General features: G+C 33.1%; 1 protein-coding gene across 3 annotated transcripts in view; it reads left to right on the top strand.

Annotated features, from left to right (window-relative positions):
- The window catches only part of CUL5 (cullin 5), a 128,461-nt gene that overhangs the window by 67,435 nt on the left and 41,758 nt on the right, over window positions 1-19,268 (top strand). For all 3 annotated transcript variants that reach the window (XM_070384276.1, XM_005903800.2, XM_070384275.1), the window contains 4 exons: window positions 747-923; window positions 2,207-2,348; window positions 3,649-3,794; window positions 3,877-3,957. In XM_070384276.1, the coding sequence (XP_070240377.1) occupies window positions 747-923; window positions 2,207-2,348; window positions 3,649-3,794; window positions 3,877-3,957 (546 nt within the window). The remainder of the gene's footprint in view (window positions 1-746; window positions 924-2,206; window positions 2,349-3,648; window positions 3,795-3,876; window positions 3,958-19,268) is intronic.

Here is a 19,268-nt window from a genome sequence, read left to right as displayed (position 1 = left end):
CATAAGTTTTTTGTGAACATTTTCTTATTTTGGTAGACAGCCATTTATAGTAGCGTTGTACATGATAGCCAAAAGTTGGAAATGATCCACATGTTCACCAGTGAATAAGTAGATAAATAAAATATGTTATGTCCATGAAATGGAATAGTATTTAGGAATAAAGTACTGACCTACAATACTACTTGGATGAGCCCTGAAAACACTGTGGTGTGTAAAAGAAGTCAGTCATAAAAGTCTACATATTATATAGTTTCATCCATATGAAAGCCCAGAACAGGCAAATATATAGACACAGAAAATAAATTAGTGATTACTTAGGGCTAGGTGAGGAGGGCGCAAGCAAGAAAGGAGGAGAGTAGGAAGGTAATAGCTAAAAGGATATAGGATTTTTTTTTAATTAAAATATAATTGACACATAACATTTTATTAGTATACCATGTAGTGATTCAACATCTGTATATATTGTAAAATGTTCATTATAGTAATGAACTATACTATAGTATAGTATAGTTTTTTTCTTCTGATATACATAAGTTTTAATTTCTTTTAGGTATAATTTAGAGTATACAATAACTTAAATTTATGGCATGATATGTTTTTTTCTTGTGTATATATATATATATATGTTTTAATTTCTTTTAGGTATAATTTAGAGTATACAATAACCTAAATTTATGATGGCATGAATATGTTTTATTTTTCTTTTAGCACTTGTATTTATTTAAAATTGATTCTCTTTTTTTCAGCGAGTACTGAGCCATCAAGATGATACAGCTTTGCTAAAAGCTTACATTGTTGAATGGCGAAAATTCTTTACACAGTGTGATATTTTACCGAAGCCTTTCTGTCAACTAGAGATTACTTTAATGGGTAAACAGGGCAGCAATAAAAAATCAAATGTAGAAGACAGTATTGTTAGAAAGGTAAGTCAATTTCCTCAGTTTTCCCTAATATTCTTCAGAAATAGGATGAGTTGAAGACTTTTGAAATAAATTTGCACTGAAATGGGTTTTTCTACTTCACATATAAACAAACTCTTGTTCGGCTTTTGCTGTGTTGTATTGACTAATACTGCTTTTCTTTCATCTACTTTTAGTTTTAGTTCTCTCTTCTTTTATGTGGTCTTAAGCTGTAGATCTGTGTTCAGACATTACCGCCTTTGCTTTTCCTTTTCATTTTCTCCTTTTCTGTTTCATTTTCTCCTTTTCCTAGTTTTATCTTCAGAATTTTATTTCCTTCTTTTTTATACTTTTACTTTTTTATAAATTAAATTACTTTTTTTCTGTTCAAAAAATCCTTCCATTAATATATTACCTTCTGGAATTTTTGTGTTTAATTGTGGCTAAACTGCTGTAAAAACTCTGTGCCCAGTGACAACTCATGAATTAATAGAAAGAACTCAGCTCTGAAATTGAAGAGTTCCAGATTTCCCTTTCAGTTCTTCAATCAGTTACAACCTAACTTTGCTGTCCTTGTTTTTCATATGTATTTAATACATATGTATTTCTACTTGTGAGAATCAAATGGAACCACAGATTTTAAAAGTAAAATATTCCGTTTGAACGTTGAACACCTCACTGGTTATAGCAACCAACATAGGCATTCAGAGTGGCCTGTACTTTGTTGCCTTTTCCCAGCCTTAAAGTTTGTGCTAATACTGACAGCATATTCATGAGTATGTATGTGCTCTTTCCATAAATAGAAAATTTATAAAGTAAATTTGTATATTCTTTTGTGATTTATTATCAAACGTATTTTCAATTTATCCTTTTCCCATTTATCATATTTTATACAGCTATGCATATGAATGTCCCAAACACATATCATTATTTCTAAAATTCAACCTTCGAACTATATAGAGAAAGTAACATTTTCCATGTATTACCATGTTTAATTTTGCAACAAACACATGAAATTTGTACTGTTATTTTCACTATTTTACAGTTGAGAAAGGAGACATATAAATAACAGCTGGAATTCAAATCCAGTTGTGTTTGACTCTAACAAACACTTGTTCTTTGCTGTTGTTTACCAGATGATATTTACCAAATTTAAATATATTGGTTTCCTATAGTATTCAAGTGAATGTAGGACTAAGAGTTTGCTTTCCTTTTTTAGCATTTGTACTTAAAATTTTTGTGTGTATATATGGTACTTGGTATATTAATAATTAAAATGATTGCCTATTTTGTTCTTTTTTTCCTAGCTCATGCTAGATACATGGAATGAATCAATCTTTTCAAATATAAAAAACAGACTTCAAGATAGTGCAATGAAGCTGGTCCATGCTGAAAGGTTAGGAGAAGCTTTTGATTCCCAGCTTGTCATTGGAGTAAGAGAATCCTATGGTATGTTCTGAACTTTATGATCAAATATCCTCTTCATGGAAATTCTAAGACAATTATAGAATAGTACTATCACAGTTATGTTTGTTAGCATATAGTGACATCTGCTTTTAGTGCCCTATGCTTTAAGAGTACAGAAAAGATATTCTTCAATGAAACCTGGAAAAATTCATATTTGTGTAGTTAATATTTATTTTCTCCATTTCACTCATCTCTTAGCTAGTAAATCTTTTTAGCTATGTAAATTAGAGAAACAGTCCTAAAATTCTAGCTTATAAAAAGTAACCATTTTTTTAACTTATATTTTTAGGGCATCAGTTAATTTCATGTGTGTACATTCCTTTCCAGACTTTTCTTATTCATTCAGTCAAATCCTCTGTTTCCTCATAGAGGTCTTTCCTAATTCCCAGACTAGGTTAGGTGCTTCATAGTACCTATGCTTTCCTGTCATAATACTTTAGCATTTTTAACTGTGTTCTTGACACTGTATCTTTACTGATCATAGGATGTCTGACACAAACTAGTTTTCAGTAAGAAGATTTTATATTAATGAACCTTTGGTTATCTTTGACTTGCTTTCTGTGTTGTCCTTGTATTTCTTTAGATATAAAATCTATATTTTCTTTAGCCATGTCCCTGAAATTTCTTCCTTTTTATTTCAATTGCCACCAGCTTAGACTTCTTTAATTTCTACTTCTAGACTTTTGAAACAGTCTTCTTATAGTGATACTGTTGCTATCATTGAACCCATATACTTTCACAAGATTAATTTTTAAGTACTGTTGTATTGGTATTACCCATTTAGTGGTATGCCATGCTAAATTTAGGTTACTTAACCAGAGAGTTGAGGTTCTCCATAAACATTCCCAGCTTGCCATTCTGCCTTATCTTCTATTAACCTTACAATCCATTCAGATAACCTCATTGTTTTATGTTGGTTTGATCTTGTATTGTTCTACTTCTGAGTATTTACTAACCAGTGTAAATACTAATTTGTTCCAAAAGACTGCATTCAAATCCCATCTTTTCTGTGAATGGTTTCTTGATCATCCAGTTATTCATCAGTCTTGTTCCCATTCAAAAACAGTTCACATTTTCTGTACTATATGTCACTTTACTCCTTTGTGTTTTTACCTTTTCAAGTTTTTTATAGAGAAGGATTTTGTCTTATATGACTGTGTGTTCTTATGGGCATGGTCACAGTCCCTTGAACATGACTCCTCAATATTTGTTTTTCATTTATTGTACTCAAAATACTGATTTCAATCATAATTAGAGTAAAATTTTATTTTCTGTTTTTCAGTTAACCTTTGTTCTAATCCAGAGGATAAGCTCCAAATTTATAGGGACAATTTTGAGAAGGCATACTTGGATTCAACAGAGAGATTTTATAGAACACAGGCACCCTCGTATTTACAACAAAATGGTGTACAGAATTATATGAAATATGTAAGTCAGAACCTAGTATATGTGATCATTTGAGCTGTTTTCTTGATGTTCTTAAAATGATTGCTATTTTGCTTCTGGACAGGCAGATGCTAAATTAAAAGAAGAAGAAAAACGAGCCCTACGTTATTTAGAAACAAGACGAGAATGTAACTCTGTTGAAGCAGTAAGTAATTTCGTAGTTGTTTGTTTTTTGACATTATTTAAAGTGCAATAGCACAAGGGTGGCAACTACATGATGCAAGTAACATTATTTATCATTTCTCACTCCTGTGACCAGTATTACTAATTGATTATAGTATTCTTTCCCACTGAGCCAAAGCACAGCTTCAGAAGGCACCTTATTCAGAACTCATTATTTTTCCACAGAGGTGATGTGCAAGATAAAATCTGTTTGCCATTCCTGCTCTAGACTTTTCTATATTTATTTAGTTTTTAATCAGTCACCTTTTATTATATTTTGTGCATACCTAAAGTTAATCATATTATGGATTTTCAGGTGGCAAGTAAAATATGCTCCTGAGAGATATAGTTAATTCTCACTATTCATGGTAATTACATTTTATAAAATAGTGTCTGCGAACATCAAATGAGTGAGCACCAAATCATTACTACAGGGGGATATTTCTTGTTACTATGGGAAGATGTTTTCATACTTCTCTTGTAGGAAATAAAATATTAATTACTTGATAAGAGAACATCAGTCTTTTATATAGTGTTTGTTTTATGTTGTAAGTTCCTCATTTTAAAAAAATGACCAGAGGTATTTGCCATGCTACAGTATATATTCTGGTGTTTTCTCTTACAGGGAGGGTGACAGTGTGCTTTGTTAAGCAATTTAAGAATCAAATTTAATGTAGAAGTAATATTTCCTCTAGTTTCTTTCAGTTTTTGGAGCCTACTAACTAAATTTAGATTTACATTCAAAAATGTAACATTCAAGTTTGCTTACAACCAGACTTTTGAACTACAGTTGGGATTTCTTTTTTCTTACTTCTGATTTTTCTTTGGCTTCTTCCATCTTGAGTGATAGTGATGTTTATTTGTTTAGTAATTGGACTGAGTTGGACCTTTTTTCTCTTGTCTGTTTTGCTTTTTATTATGTGCAGTACATTTCCTCTTTCAAATAACTCTGATACTGGCAGAAAAGGGAGCATATGTAATGGTTGTTTTTAGAAGTTCTCTGTAGAGATTTAAAACCAGTCTTGGTAGCTCCTGGTAGGTCACCTGGTAAAGAATCCACCTGCAATGCAGGAGACCTTGGTTTGATTCCCAGGTTGGGAAGATCCACTGGAGAAGGGATAGGCTACCCACTCCAGTATTCTGGCCTGGAGATTTCCATGGGGTTGCAGAGTCGGACACAACTGAGTGACTTTCACTTGAGCTTCATTCAGAAGTTAGGGAAGGCCATTGAATATTTTTAAAACAAGTATGCCATGTTCAAAGTTATCCCTCAGAAAGATTAATCTAGTGACAATATGAAAGATTAATTGGAGTGGGTAATAGCTTGGGTTAGAAGTGGGAGGTTTTTGCAATAATTCAAGCAGGGTATTTGGAGTACCAAATAGGGTTATAGCAATGGAAATGGAAAGAAAGAGGGTAGAAACAGACTTCCCAGAGGTGGAACATTATGTCTTATGAATGGGGATGATATAGCTAAAATCAACAATGTTTCTGAGGTTTTGGCTTAGGAGAATTGTGCTGCTGCAGAGAGACTTGGTATAATAATATATCTTGGTAGTGAGGGAGAGAGATGAGTTTAGTTAGAGGGATTTGAATATTTTGAGTTGATTGGTCTGCATGTATCACTTGATGGGGATGTTGTAATTTTATAAGGTAGAATTGTTCTTATACTATAGTTTATACATCTTAGTTGTATCATATTTATAGTAACCTGAACAGAAATTCAACTATAGAGGTCCAATTAATAGGGTGAATAAGAGAGAGGAAGAAAAAGAGAATGAGAAAGGTAGAGATAAACAAATACACATGAAAGCTTATATAGAACAGTTAAATCTCCCTCTCTACTTTAAAATATGCATCTATACATTTTGGGAAAAAACTTGAGATAGAAGATGTGAACTTGCTCTTTCAAGGAATCCAAGTAGTATGAACATCTTATCATGCTGAATGATTCTAGAGTCTAAAGATACATTTTTGTTTTGTTTCAAGAAAGATCTAAGTGCAATATAATATGCTTGCAAAGAAATGGTGCTTTACTGGGGAGGTGAGAAGTCTGTTTGTATGGTTTGTTTTTATTTTCTGTTTATTTTTATAAATTAACTATTTTGATTGAAATATATATACAGGAAAGTGTACAGAAATCTGAGGTTAATAAGTGAATTATCACAAATTGAAGGTACCTGTGAAATCACCAGAACAAGAATTATCAGCAGTTAAGAGCCTTCCATCATGCTCTTGCAAATTATTATTACCATCTTTTTTCCCCAAAGGTTATCACTTTTCTAACTTTTAGGAACATAGATTAATATTAATCAGTGACCACTTATATAGTTTGTACAGCAAAATTTGGTGCAGAGAAGACATTAAGCATGAAAACTGTGGACTTAACTGTAACACTGGGAATTTAGGCTTAATGCAGATACGTTATTATATATCTCATTGAGGTAAGGCTATTATACTACATATATAATATTTGTTATATATTTGTTAATTTACAGTTTCTGTTTCCAAGAGAAATGATGTGTTAAGATGAAATAAGTTCTAATAGAAGGAACAGTAAACCAAAAATCACCAAGTCCTGGGTTCTAATTTAAAATTCCACAAAGTATGAACAGTTTGAATCAGATCAGATCAGAAAAGAATTACTGCCATCCCTGAAAATTATTCAGACCAAATTTACTAGCCTAAACTCTGTTTTAGAGGAATTATTAGCCATCAGAAAATGGTATGCTATCTCTTAATGCTTTATTGATACTGATTTTAATCAAAACTTACCTGTTAGGCTATTCTTACTAGTGGAGGACAATTGCCTATCAGTTCATATGGGGATACGTGTATGCATGATGCATACACAGCAGTGCACACCAAAGTTTAATTTTAAAGTATGTACATTTTTGACATTTGTGTTTTCTCTGAAAATTAGGAAATTATTATGATATATGTTACCTTGTTTGAAAGTTGTAAGACTTAATCTTCAAAACCTTGCATATAATTTATATGCAAGAAAACAAATTTCTGGACTAGTATTCTATATAATAGAACAAGTCTTACCTAAGTAGTACCCAGTTATGAGGCCAGGCCTAATAAAGACCAAATACACATTTCAAGTAATATTCATATAGTGCTTAGCAGTTTACTGAATTCCTTCCTTATTTATAAGAGTTTTATTTTGTTCTTTGGGGTATTCCAAGCATCTGATTATATCTTTCTAGTATAAATATCTCATTTTTTCCTTCAGTGGATTAAATCTGCTAGTGGTTTATTTTAGAAAAATGTTAATAATATTGGGATCTTTGTCTTTCACTCTTTGAAAGGAGTGCTTCTAAATTTTCACCATTAAGCATGATGCTTCTTTTTGGCATGATGTATGCATTTTATGATGCTAATAAAGTATTCAGTTTACTTTTATTTTATTAAGAATATTATCAGGAATGTATCTACCTTAGCCCTAAAGCCAGTATCTTATTTTATGGAGAATCATAAGAGGCATTTCCATGAAGATCATTAACAAGGCAACGTATCCATTATTTCTGTTGCTGTTTAACATTGCAATAGAAGTATTAGCCCATGAAACTAAATTACAGAAATCAATTAGAGGCAAAAGAATGGGTAAGCCAGAAGGAAAACTCTCACTTTGAAGATGATATGATAGTACTTTGGAAAAACTTCAGTTGATGATAAAACTAACTCAAATTGTAAAGTAATTCAGGAAAGTAATAGGATATAAAATTAACATACAAATATCAGTCTTCGTATATACAAATAATAAACAGAGGCTATAACATTAGGACAAACCTTACAGCAACAACAAAGAAAATTAAATACTTGTATAAAATTTAATAAATTTGTGAAACCTGTAAGAGGAAAACCTTAGACACTCCAAAGACACAAAAATAGATTTGAAAAAATGGGAAGATACCTCTTATTCTTAAATTTTGTTACTCAAAATGATATAGATGTCAGTTCTTCCTTAAATTCCTAGAGGTTGAACCCAGGTCTCCTGCATTACAGGCAGATTCTTTACCATATGAGCCACTAGGGAAGCCCCAGTAAGTGTATACATATCAATAATTACTTTATATGTCAGTGGACTAAATGCTCTGATCAAAAGACATAGGAGGCTGATTGGATAATAAACAAGACCCATCAATATGCTGCCTACAAAAGACTCTCTCTAAAAGGGGACTGAAAGTGAGGGGTTGGGTTAAGTATTTCATGCAAACAGAAATGACAAGAAAGCAAGAGTAGCAATACTCATTTCAGAAAAAATAAGCTTTATAACAAGGGCCATGATGAAAGACAAAGACAGGCATTATATAATGATAAAAGGTATGATACAAGAAGAGGATATTGCACTTGTTAACATATATGCACCCAATCCAGGAACATCTATATATAAAGCAAATTATAACAGATATAAAGGGAGAAATCGGCAGTAATACGGTAATAGTAGAGACTTTAACACCCCACTGACATGGGTGGATATGTCATCCAGACAGAAAATCAGTAAGGCAACAGAGATCCTGAAAAAAGAATAGATGAGTTGGATTTGTTATCTACAGGATATTCCATGGGGGGGAAAAAGGCAGAATACATTTTTTATAAGTGTACCTGGGATGTCTCTAGGACAGATCACATACTAGGTCACAAGACAAACCTTAATTTGTAAGGATAGAAATTCTATCAAGAAGTTTGTTTTTTTTTAATGACAATAGTGTGTAACTAGTATAACTAAAGAAAGAAAAATGGGAAAATAACAAATGGGAAGACTAAACAGCATACTCCTAAAACTTCAAAGAGTACGTGATGAAAATCAAAGAGGAAATCATGAAATACCTCTAGACAAATGAAAATCGAAACACAATTTTCCAGAATCTGTGGGAGGCAGCAAAAAGCAGTTCTAAGAGGGAAGTTGATGCATTTAAAGGCTTCCTCAAGAAATAAGAAAAATTTCAAACAGCCTAATTCACCACCTAAGAGAAATAAAAAAAGAACAAACAAAGCCAAAAGTCAGCAGAAGGAAGGAAATGTAATAATAAAGATCATAGAGAAAATAAAGTTCAAAATATTTGAAAAGATCATTGAATCCAAGAGCTAATTTTTTGAAAAGATAAGCAAAATTGATAAATCTTTAACCGGGTTCACAAAGAAGAAAAGAGATAGGGCCAAAATAAAATAATAAAAGAGGAGAAAGAACAGCTAAAACCATAGAAATAAAATAAGTTGAGTAGGAGGCAGTACTCCTAGATTCATTCTGTGAGTCCTCATAGCAAAGACATTACAAGAAAAGAAAATTACAGGCCAATGTCTTTGATGAATACAAAATGCAGAAATCCTCAGCAAAATATTAGCAAACCAAATACAATAATTCGTAAAAAGGATCATATACCATGATCAAGTTGGATTTATTCCAGGATCACAGCAATGGTTCAGTGAATGCAAATCAATGTGATAACACCACATTAAAGAAAGGAAAGATAAAAATCACAGTATTATCTCCATAGAAACAGAGAAGACATTTGAAAAAAATGAACATTTGTTCAAGGAAAACTCTTACCAAAGTGAGTATAGAGGGAGCAAAACAAATGCCATTTACAGTAAACCCGCAGACACCATAAAGCTGAAAGCCTTCCCATTACATTTAGGAACAAGATAAGAATGGCTATTCTAGCTGTTTCTGTTTGATATGATATTGGAAGTCCTAGCCACAGCAGTAAGACAAGAAAAAGAAAAAGATATTCAAATTGAAGGGAAGAGGTAAAACTGTCACTATTTGTAAATGACATGATACTTGATATAGAGAACCCTAATGTCTCTACCCCAAAACTATTAGAACCAAGAAATGAATTCAGCAAGGTTGCAGAATACAAGGTTAATGTATAGAAATCTGTTCCTTTCCATATAGTAATAATGAAATGTCAGAAAGAGAAAGTAAAAAAAAAAAAATTTGAAATTATCAAGAAAAGTTTTAATTATTAGGAATAAACGTAACCAAGGAAGTGAAAGACATATACTCTGAAAACTATAAGCTGTTGGTAAAGAAATTTGAAGATGATTCAAGAAAATGGAAAGATATATCCCATGCTGGCTTGGATTGGAAGAATTAATACTATGAAAATGGCCATACTACCCAATCTATGCAATCCCTATCAAAATACCCATGACATTTTTCTCAGAATTAGAACAAATAATCCTAAAACTTATATGGAACTGTAGAAGACCCTGGATTTCCAAAGCAGTCTGACAGTCTCTTCAACAAGTGATGTCTGGTGAAACTATATTACCATGTTAAACCAATGAGATTAGAACACTCCCTCACACCACATACAAAAATAAACTCAAAGTCATTTAAAAATATAACTGTAATACCTGAAACCATAAAATTCCTAGAAGAGAATATATTCAAGACATTTTGTCATAAATCATAGCAGTATTTTCTTGGATCAGTCTCCAAGGCAAAAGAAATGAAAGCAAAAATAAACAAGTAGGGCCTAATTAAACTTAAAAGATTTTATACAGCAAAGGAATCTGTCAACAAAACAAAAGCAACCTGGGAGAAAATATTTGCAAATGATACAGCTGAGAATGTAATGTCTGCAGTGTTGGAACAGCTCGTACAACTCAATATCAGAAAAGCAACCAAATCAAAAAAAATGGGCAGAAGACATGAACAGACATTTCTCCAAAGAAGATATACAGATGGCTGAAAGACACGCAAAAAGATGTCCAACCTATCTAATTATTAGAGAAATACAAATAAAAATTACAGTGATGTACCACCTCACACCTATAAAAATGGCTATCATCAAAAAGTTTACAGATCACACATGTTGGCGAGTATGTGTAGAAAAGGTACTCTTGTACACTGTTGGTGAGAATGCAAATTAGTGCAGTCACTATGGAAAACACATGGAGGTTCCTTAAAAAACTAAAAATAAAGTTACATCACCATTTAGTAGCTCCGCTCCTGAGCATGTGTCTGGAAAAGACAAACACTTTATTTGAAAAGATACATGCATCCCAGTGTTCATTGTAGCATTATTTACAATAGCCAAGACATGGAAGCCATCCAGGTACCCATCAACAGATGACTGGATTAAGAAGATATGGGAGGGAGGGTGTGTGTGTCTGCACACACGCACACACCACCAGTGGAATATTACTCAGCCATAAAGGACAAAATACTGCTATTTGCAGCAACATGGTTGGACTTAGTATTAAGTGTTTGGTAATGGAAAAATAGTTACTATGATGGGCTTCCCTGGTGGCTTAGACAGAAAGAATATGCCTGCAATGCAGGGGACCTGGGTTCGATCCCTGGGTCAGGAAGATCTCCCAGAGAAAGGAATGGCTTATCCACTCCAGTATTCTTGCCTGAAAATCCCATGGACAGAGGAGCCTGGTGTCCTTGGGGTCACAATGAATCGGACATGACTGAGTGACTTTAACTTACTCAAGATAGAGAAACTCAAGAAACACTATCTTAATCAAGTGATCAAGATTAGCATCACAAGTAATAGGACATAGTGACATTATGTACCCCTTGATATGATACATTTAAGAAGAGTACAAAAATCATTTCTATGGAATTATTGTCAAAAATTTATAACTGAATAACTTATTCAAATGAGAGAATTCTAGACAATCCCTATTTGAGAGGCAGTCTACAAATAACTGGCTACTGTTCTTTAAAAGTATCAAGATCATAATACACACACACAGACCTAGGAATTGTCACAGGTTGAAGGAGACTGGGAAAACTAACAACCAAAAACAGCATGGGCTTATAGATAAGATCCTGGAACAGGAAAGAGACATTAGTGGAAAAACTGGTGAATTTCTAACAATAGTTAATTCATAGCGGTAAATCAATATTATTTTCCTCGTTTTGATAGTTGTGCTATAGTTATGTAAAAAGTTACCATTATAGGAAATGGGGTGATGTATGTTTGGGCATGCTCTGTTATTTTTACTTTTATGTGCCAAAATGAAAATAAAATGTAAAAAAAAAGGATATTATGAAGAATGCCTTTTTTTGAGGGGAGGTGGGAAGCATCAGTGGAGATGATCATATGGCATTTTCCTCCATTGAACTAATCAGGAAATTGAATTAACAGGGTTTCTAACATTATACCATTCTTTCATTTTAAGAATGAACACAAAGTCCCATTTTTAATGGATAAAAATTTATATCCCAAAGGGATTTTTACATGTATAGCCAATAAAAGTTACTCTCAAGATTTTTCTCTAACAGTTTTTTATATGTAAAATGTTTAAATTTTATGTTTAGTACATAATCACAAAAATATTTTTAGGATCCCCTTATAGATTTATCCTAATGTAACTTTCATTTTAATTTCTCTGTTATCAGTACAGCAGATTATAATAGATGAGTCAAAGAAAAGTGAGTTATGCTGTGAATTGTTTAAATAGTTGTTTTGGATATTTTGAACTGAAATCTCTAGGCTAAAAGTTTTCAGTGAAGGTAGTGTCTACCTCCAGGAAGTGTGAATTTGTAGAGGCATTTTAATGTTCAGTGGTCCCACTGGCCACTCATGTAAGAGAAAATCTTTTTTATACTTATTTGAATCTAGAATTTAATTTTATTTTACTTATAAACCAAAACACTTTTGCATGATACTAGTAATACACCTCATTTTCTAGGTATGATATTATTTTGTAAATTAAAGAATGGTAATATAGTTTGAGTGAACTCCGGGAGTTGGTGGTGGACAGGGAGGCCTGGCGTGCTGCAGCTCATGGGGTCGCAAAGAGTTGGACACAACTGGGCAACTGAACTGAACTGAATATATATTTTGTTTGAAATCTTAAATTTTTTTCACTGTTGGATATTTATCTTATCTATAGTAGTAGTGTTCATGTTATTTGAGTCACCAGTGCACCTGTGTTGAATTGAAGTCAGGATCATGAATGCTGCCAGTTTGTCCCTCCGGTTTGTGACCTGAGAGGAGTCTTAACCCACTGGTTTTAATTAGCCTCACTCTAATTGGCCTAGTTTGGGCTGAGTGGATCATACACTTTGTGTGTAAGTGTGTCTTTGTATACATGTTGCAAGCATGCTTGAGTCATCAGTATATATGTGTTTGTAGTAGGTATTATATAGTGATACTTGACTCATCTAGAAGATAACCCATTTAGCAACTTTAGCTACTTGCAGTTCAGTGGAGAAACTAGAAAGTTAGGCCAAGAGTTCTGAGCAGCTGCATTGTATTAGATGTCTGATAGGCCTACTTCAACTTTTACTTATAGGAGAGCAACTTAATCCCACTTAGATCCAGTTATACACACAGTTTTAGTAAGATTGATTATCATTGATGGGCCTGTGGCAGATGAACAGAACTGGGTAAAAGACTTCAGAGCTCTGCTGCCTGAAGAGGTGCTATTGACCACAGAAAGTGACACTTAACAGTAAGAAAAGAATGAGAAAAAAACAGTCCCTCTAAAATGATGTTGCCATTCTTTCAAAAATTTTCACATTATTATGCATTAAAAAGTTGAGAAAATTAACACTGTTGGATTAAAAGTGTGGCTAATATTGTGACATTTTCCATTTTCTCCAAATTTAGAAATTTTATGGCAAATTTACTGATTATTAAGTAGATTAGAGGGCCTGGGACAAACTGTTAACAAAAGCATGGCATTTGCCTACATTGTAGCAAATAGTGAGATTATTTACAATAATCTCATTGTAGTGAGATTATTCTTTTATGTAAAGTATATAAAGTATTTCCTTTTATGTATCAATTCATGCCCAAAAGAATGAGAAAAAATATAGAAGAAAATAACTTGAAAAAATTTTTTTCTGAGGCTATTAGTATTTTAGGTGATAGTCTTATATACCTTGGTTTTACCTGAAGTCATATGTTTATTATTTATTATGCATCTGAACTATGTCAAGCCTTGTGATAGCAAGAATAAGAAGATAGAACTGCTTCCTGTCTTCAAAGTAACACTAGAGTTAAATGGAATGATGGAATAGAGAGAGTGAAATGGTGATGGTTAGTCTTCATTTCTTCACAGTGACCAAAGCTCTGAAAGGGAGGCAGTGTGTTACACTGATTAGGGGCATACATGTTGGAAGAAGGTGAGGAGTTTAATTCCACTGTCATTTTACTAGCTGTGTGCCCGTTATCAATTTCTTCAAATTGTAAAGTGGGGTAATACCTACTTGTGTTTAATGCACTACCATATCAAAACATTTAAGTGCTGTGCCTAGGATGGTACTTTTACTTTTAGGGCTGTGGTTTACAGAAGTTGCTTACTTATTCTCAGACAGAAACTATTTTACTACATATGCAAAACATTGAGTAAAAAACTGAATTAGCAACAAGGTCACAAGTCATAAGTTATTAGCATTAAAGTACTTGTTAACCTTCAAGTATTTAAGTATATTAAGGGTGGTATTTAAAAAGTCAAGGTGAGTCTAATTGGCTTCATTGGTCTATAGAGAGTTACTTGTATAATTAGTTTAGAAATGAAGCAACTTAACACTGGTTATAAAGTTTTAAAAAAAAAAGTTAATGTTGAGAATAGCCATACATGGAATAAATGAATTCTTGAATACATTATAGATATCTTTGTATGGTTAAAGACCTGATAATGATAAAGTAGAATCTTAAGGTGGAGTAATCTAGAATAACTTTTAATTCGATGACTCTATTTTATAGCTCAGGGAAAAGCAAATTATTACTTGTATGAAATTACATAACAAAAGTCAGAACTGTTCCTATTGCTTTCATTAAACTTCAGTGAAGTAGCATTAATTGTGCAAATTGAATACCACTAAAAAAGACTCTACTATGTCAGTTAGCCTACCTATCCAAACTTTCATCTTCACAGACCTATGCATTCATTCATTCAACAAATACTGAGTGCCTGCTGTGTTTTATGGCAGGCATCATCTTTGAAGAGTTTTGCTATAAAGGAAGGTAAAAAAAACATCAAGCACATTGATAGTTAAAGTGTTTCACCTTGCAGACCTCTGGGGAGATTGCTATGGATTTAGAAGTTGTGCTCATCTCAGGCAAAATACAGGAATTGATGACATATGGCAAAAAGTTTTTTTCTTCACGGAAGCTAGCAAAAGGAGACAGAAAGGGAATACAAGGTGAGAGAGATGGTTTATCACTATCCTTTCCATTCAAGATGTATTTTTCAAATAACCAGTATATACTCAGGGTTGACTCTGTTTGTAGGACTTTGGTAAATGATGGGGAGAAAAATACAAAAGAGCAATAACATGGTCCCTGCCCTCAAGGATCTGACCCTCTTGTGATGGCGAGACTCTTTGGAAATAAGCAACTGCCCTTTCTTCTTTTTGCCTATATAAAGTAGTTTTCTAAAGGATTTTTCAATACACAGGGATCTATACCATAATTCTTCTCTCTTTTTTTAAAAAATTATTTGCTATGAAACTTTTCAAATATTTACAAAAGTATAGAAAATAGTGGAATGAACCCCACCCTCCAAACTCAGCCAGCAGATTCAACAATCATCACTGTTTTGTAATACTTACTTCGTTAAGATCTCTTTTTTCATTTCTTTCCTTTTCTTTTTTCCTTTTCCACCTTTCTTACTCTTTCTTTTCCTTCCCCCTCTTTTTTTTTTTTTTAGCATTCAGGGTCTTAGTTCCCTGACCAGGGATCAAACCCAGGCCCTCAGAGTGAAAGTGCAAAGTCCTAACCATTGGACCACCAGGGAATTCCCTTTTTTGTTTCTTCTCTTTTTTCCCCAAAGTTTGAAAAAAAATATGATGTACATTGGTATGCTAAACACGTCTGTATTATAACATTATTTTTAATGCCTCTAAGTATTTCATCATATATATGCACTATAGAAACCAATTCTCTACTGATGGGAATTTTCATTATTATTCATTATTATTATAGATTTTTTTTTATGAATAGTTCTTCCTGGAATATATTTACATGCTTATATCTTTATATCTTATATCCTTCTATATTTTTGACATCTTTATGCATACATCTTTCTTACATGTGGCATTCTCTTGGAATGGAATTTCCTGGAAATGAGATTGCTGAAGCAAAGAGTATGCACCTTTTACAGATTGCTATATAGTACCAAACTGATTTTCAGAAATATTGTTGTTAATTCTTATTTCCATTAACAGTATGCTTGTTTATTTTTGCTGATCTGAGTTTTGTCAGTCTATTAATTTTTCCAGTTTCCTGGTGTTGTAGATTTTAAAAGATTTTTTATGTGCATTTAAAACTTACTGGGGGACTTCCCTGCCAGTCCAGTGGTTAAGACTCTGTGCTTCCAGTGCAGAGGGCATGGGTTCCATCCCTGGTTGGGGAATTAAAATCCCACATGGTGTATGACATGACCAAGAAAAGAAGAAGAAGAAAAATTAATGAGGCTGAGCGTGTTTATTCTTATATTGAACCATTTGTATTTCTTCTTTTGTGAGTTCAGGCTACTCTTTTATAAGCATCACTTTCAATTTTTATTTATTCAGAAACCATAATATCATTATTTTCAAGGCCCTTCATAATTTGGTCCTAAGTTCTGTTTCCAACTTAATACTGTCCAATAAGAGTCATCCTACCCACTAAGAAATAATTACTGATTCATATACTTCATTCTGTTCATTTTTTTCTTGGATTCATGCTTTTAAGTATCGTTTTACTATTCTTTTCTTCCTATTCAAATCCTTCAGAATTCTTAAAGCCCATCTTGCAGTAGTCTCTCTAAATACTCTAGCCTTCATCCGTTTTCTCTTATTTGAATTCCCACTGTAGCTATTGTTTCTACAACTTGATTTAGTAGCAGATTATAGGCTGCTTTATGTTATTTATCAAGCACTGTGTTGAGTCCATAAGTATATAGCTGGACAGAGCACAGTCTATCCTTGTGAAGTTTATAGTGTAGTAATAGTGTGTTTATTTCCACTTCTTTGCTTTATTGTAACTGAACTTTTCATATACCTCTGTTATGTATGAAGAATACATACATTTTTAGATATACTATAGTTGCATAACCCCAACTATATTGTGAGAGTATTGTGCATATAAACCATGTTTTATCTTCTCTATTTCTTACAACACTTAACTAATTTCTGAGCACACAGCCATTACTAAGTATATACTTGCTCTCTAATATAGTATCAAAAGTCATAGGCTTGGAGTAACGTACCTGACCTGATACTACAGCTCAAGATCTTATGAACTGTATAATATTTGAAAGTAACTTAGCCTCTCTAAGCGTATTTGCTCATATGTTAAATACCTGTTTCATAAGGTTGTCATGGGTTAAATGACATATTGGTATTAATCAGATAATGTATGTAAAGGATTTAGCACAATGTTTGGTACAGCATAGATTCTTATTAAAAGATATTAGTTATTGTAATAATTTGTTTAACCTTTCAAGCTAGAAAGTGCTTCAGTAACCTTTCTTTTTTTTCCTCAGTAACCTGTTATAACCCTAACTCCTGTCATCTAAGCAGTTACCAAATTCTGCTCAATTTACTTCAGCTATCTTGTCAATGTAGCCTCTCCTTTATTTTATTTATTTATTCATTTATTTTTTTGGTTGTACCACATGGCTTGCAGGATCTTGGTTTCTTGATTAGGAACCAAACCCAGGCCCTTAGCAGTGAACGGCTGAGTCATAACCATTGTACCACCTAGCCTCCCTAGCCTCTCCTTTTAATCCTCACTGAAACCCATAATAAGAAATACATTTTTTATTGTAACTTAGTATGTTCTTTGTTTATTTACTCATATCTGAAACAAAATTATATGAAATAATATTCATTGTTATTGTATGTGAAGCACTTTGATATTTTTGTTGTAGTTCTGTTCTATATTATTTTAAAAAGAAAAGCTGGTCACAGTCATTAAAACATTTCACAACAAACAGGTTGAAACACACAACTCTAGATTTTTTAGAGTCTGCAGAATTTGGACTACTCCAGAGCTAGATTATGTTCAAGTGTAAATTTTCAGTGAAATAGAAAACAGATGATTATAGAAAATAGAGCTTATTTTAGAAAACAGAGCTTATTCTGGTTGCACTTTCTTATTCATTATAAGTTATATATAGTTAGATTTACCTGTTCTCTGTTGAAAGTGGGAGTGTTCTGTTGTGCATATTCCAGAGCCGGTATAGAATGAAATTACTCAGCAATTGGGTCAGAGCTCCCCACCTTGGCAGAAATTTCTCAACCACGTCATATATCTATTGCTTGTCTTAGGACAGAACTGACATACATGGACTTTAAAGTCATTAGCATAATTCTCAAAGAGGGAGGGACCTGAAAACTTTTATTGCAGAATTTTTTTTTAACATTTTAAGAAGTAGAAACAGTGGTATAATGAATCTCCATTCCCAAATTCAGCTTCAGTAATTAGCAACATTAAGTCAGTTCTAAGAGGAATTTTTAGCAAAGAACTTGTAAGGCACATATAATTCCCTTTCCTTAATACAGATAGCTGATCTATTTTAAGAAGAAGAGAGATATCAGCCTTAGTGTACCTTGTGTAGGTAATCACAACCTATTCATTTTGATACCTGCAAGGAGAGTAAAAATATATGACACAGAGGAGCAGTGATGGAGTGGGGTGGATTTTCCTGAGACCCAACCAGAACGTTACACCCTGATCATCTTACTTAGAATCTTTCAACAGCCTTGTTTGTCAGTCTCCCTACTACCACTCAGTACTACCTACCTTGCTGATCAGTTAGACTGATCCTTTAAAAATGACTTGGTGGGGGAATAGAAGTTCATTACATTTATCTTGTGTTTAAAACCTTTCATACCTATAGAATGGGCTTCCCTGGTGCCTCAGGAGTAAAGAATCTGCCTGGCAATTCAGGAGACACAGGTTCATTCCCTGGATGGGAAAGATCCCCTGGAGAAGGAAATGGCAATTCACTCCAATATTCTTGCCTGAAAAATCCCATAGACAGAGGCTCCTGGTGGGCTACAGTCCAAGGGGTTGCAAAAGAGTCAGACACAGCTTAGCAACTAAGCAGCAACAACAACCTTTGAAGTCCCAAACCTTAGATCTTTATTCGTAATCTCGCTACAGTCTACCTTTCTAGCTTTCTCTCCTATTATCTCTTCACTGCCATAGTCAGTTTCATATTCTTAGAATAACCAATCCATTTTAAGACCTGTATTCACTTTTCAAGATCCAATTTAAATTTCATCAGGTGGATGAGACCTTTTTAACTACCCAGAAAAAATGATAGTTCCTTTGTTTGTATGTGTGTGTTTTGCCACTTAACTTAGTTTATTTATTAAAG

Source organism: Bos mutus, chromosome 15 (assembly GCF_027580195.1).
Source record: "Bos mutus isolate GX-2022 chromosome 15, NWIPB_WYAK_1.1, whole genome shotgun sequence".
Taxonomy (NCBI): domain Eukaryota; kingdom Metazoa; phylum Chordata; class Mammalia; order Artiodactyla; family Bovidae; genus Bos; species Bos mutus.
The sequence above is the reverse complement of the archived record's forward strand: the minus strand, read 5'-3'. Positions and strand labels throughout refer to the sequence as shown.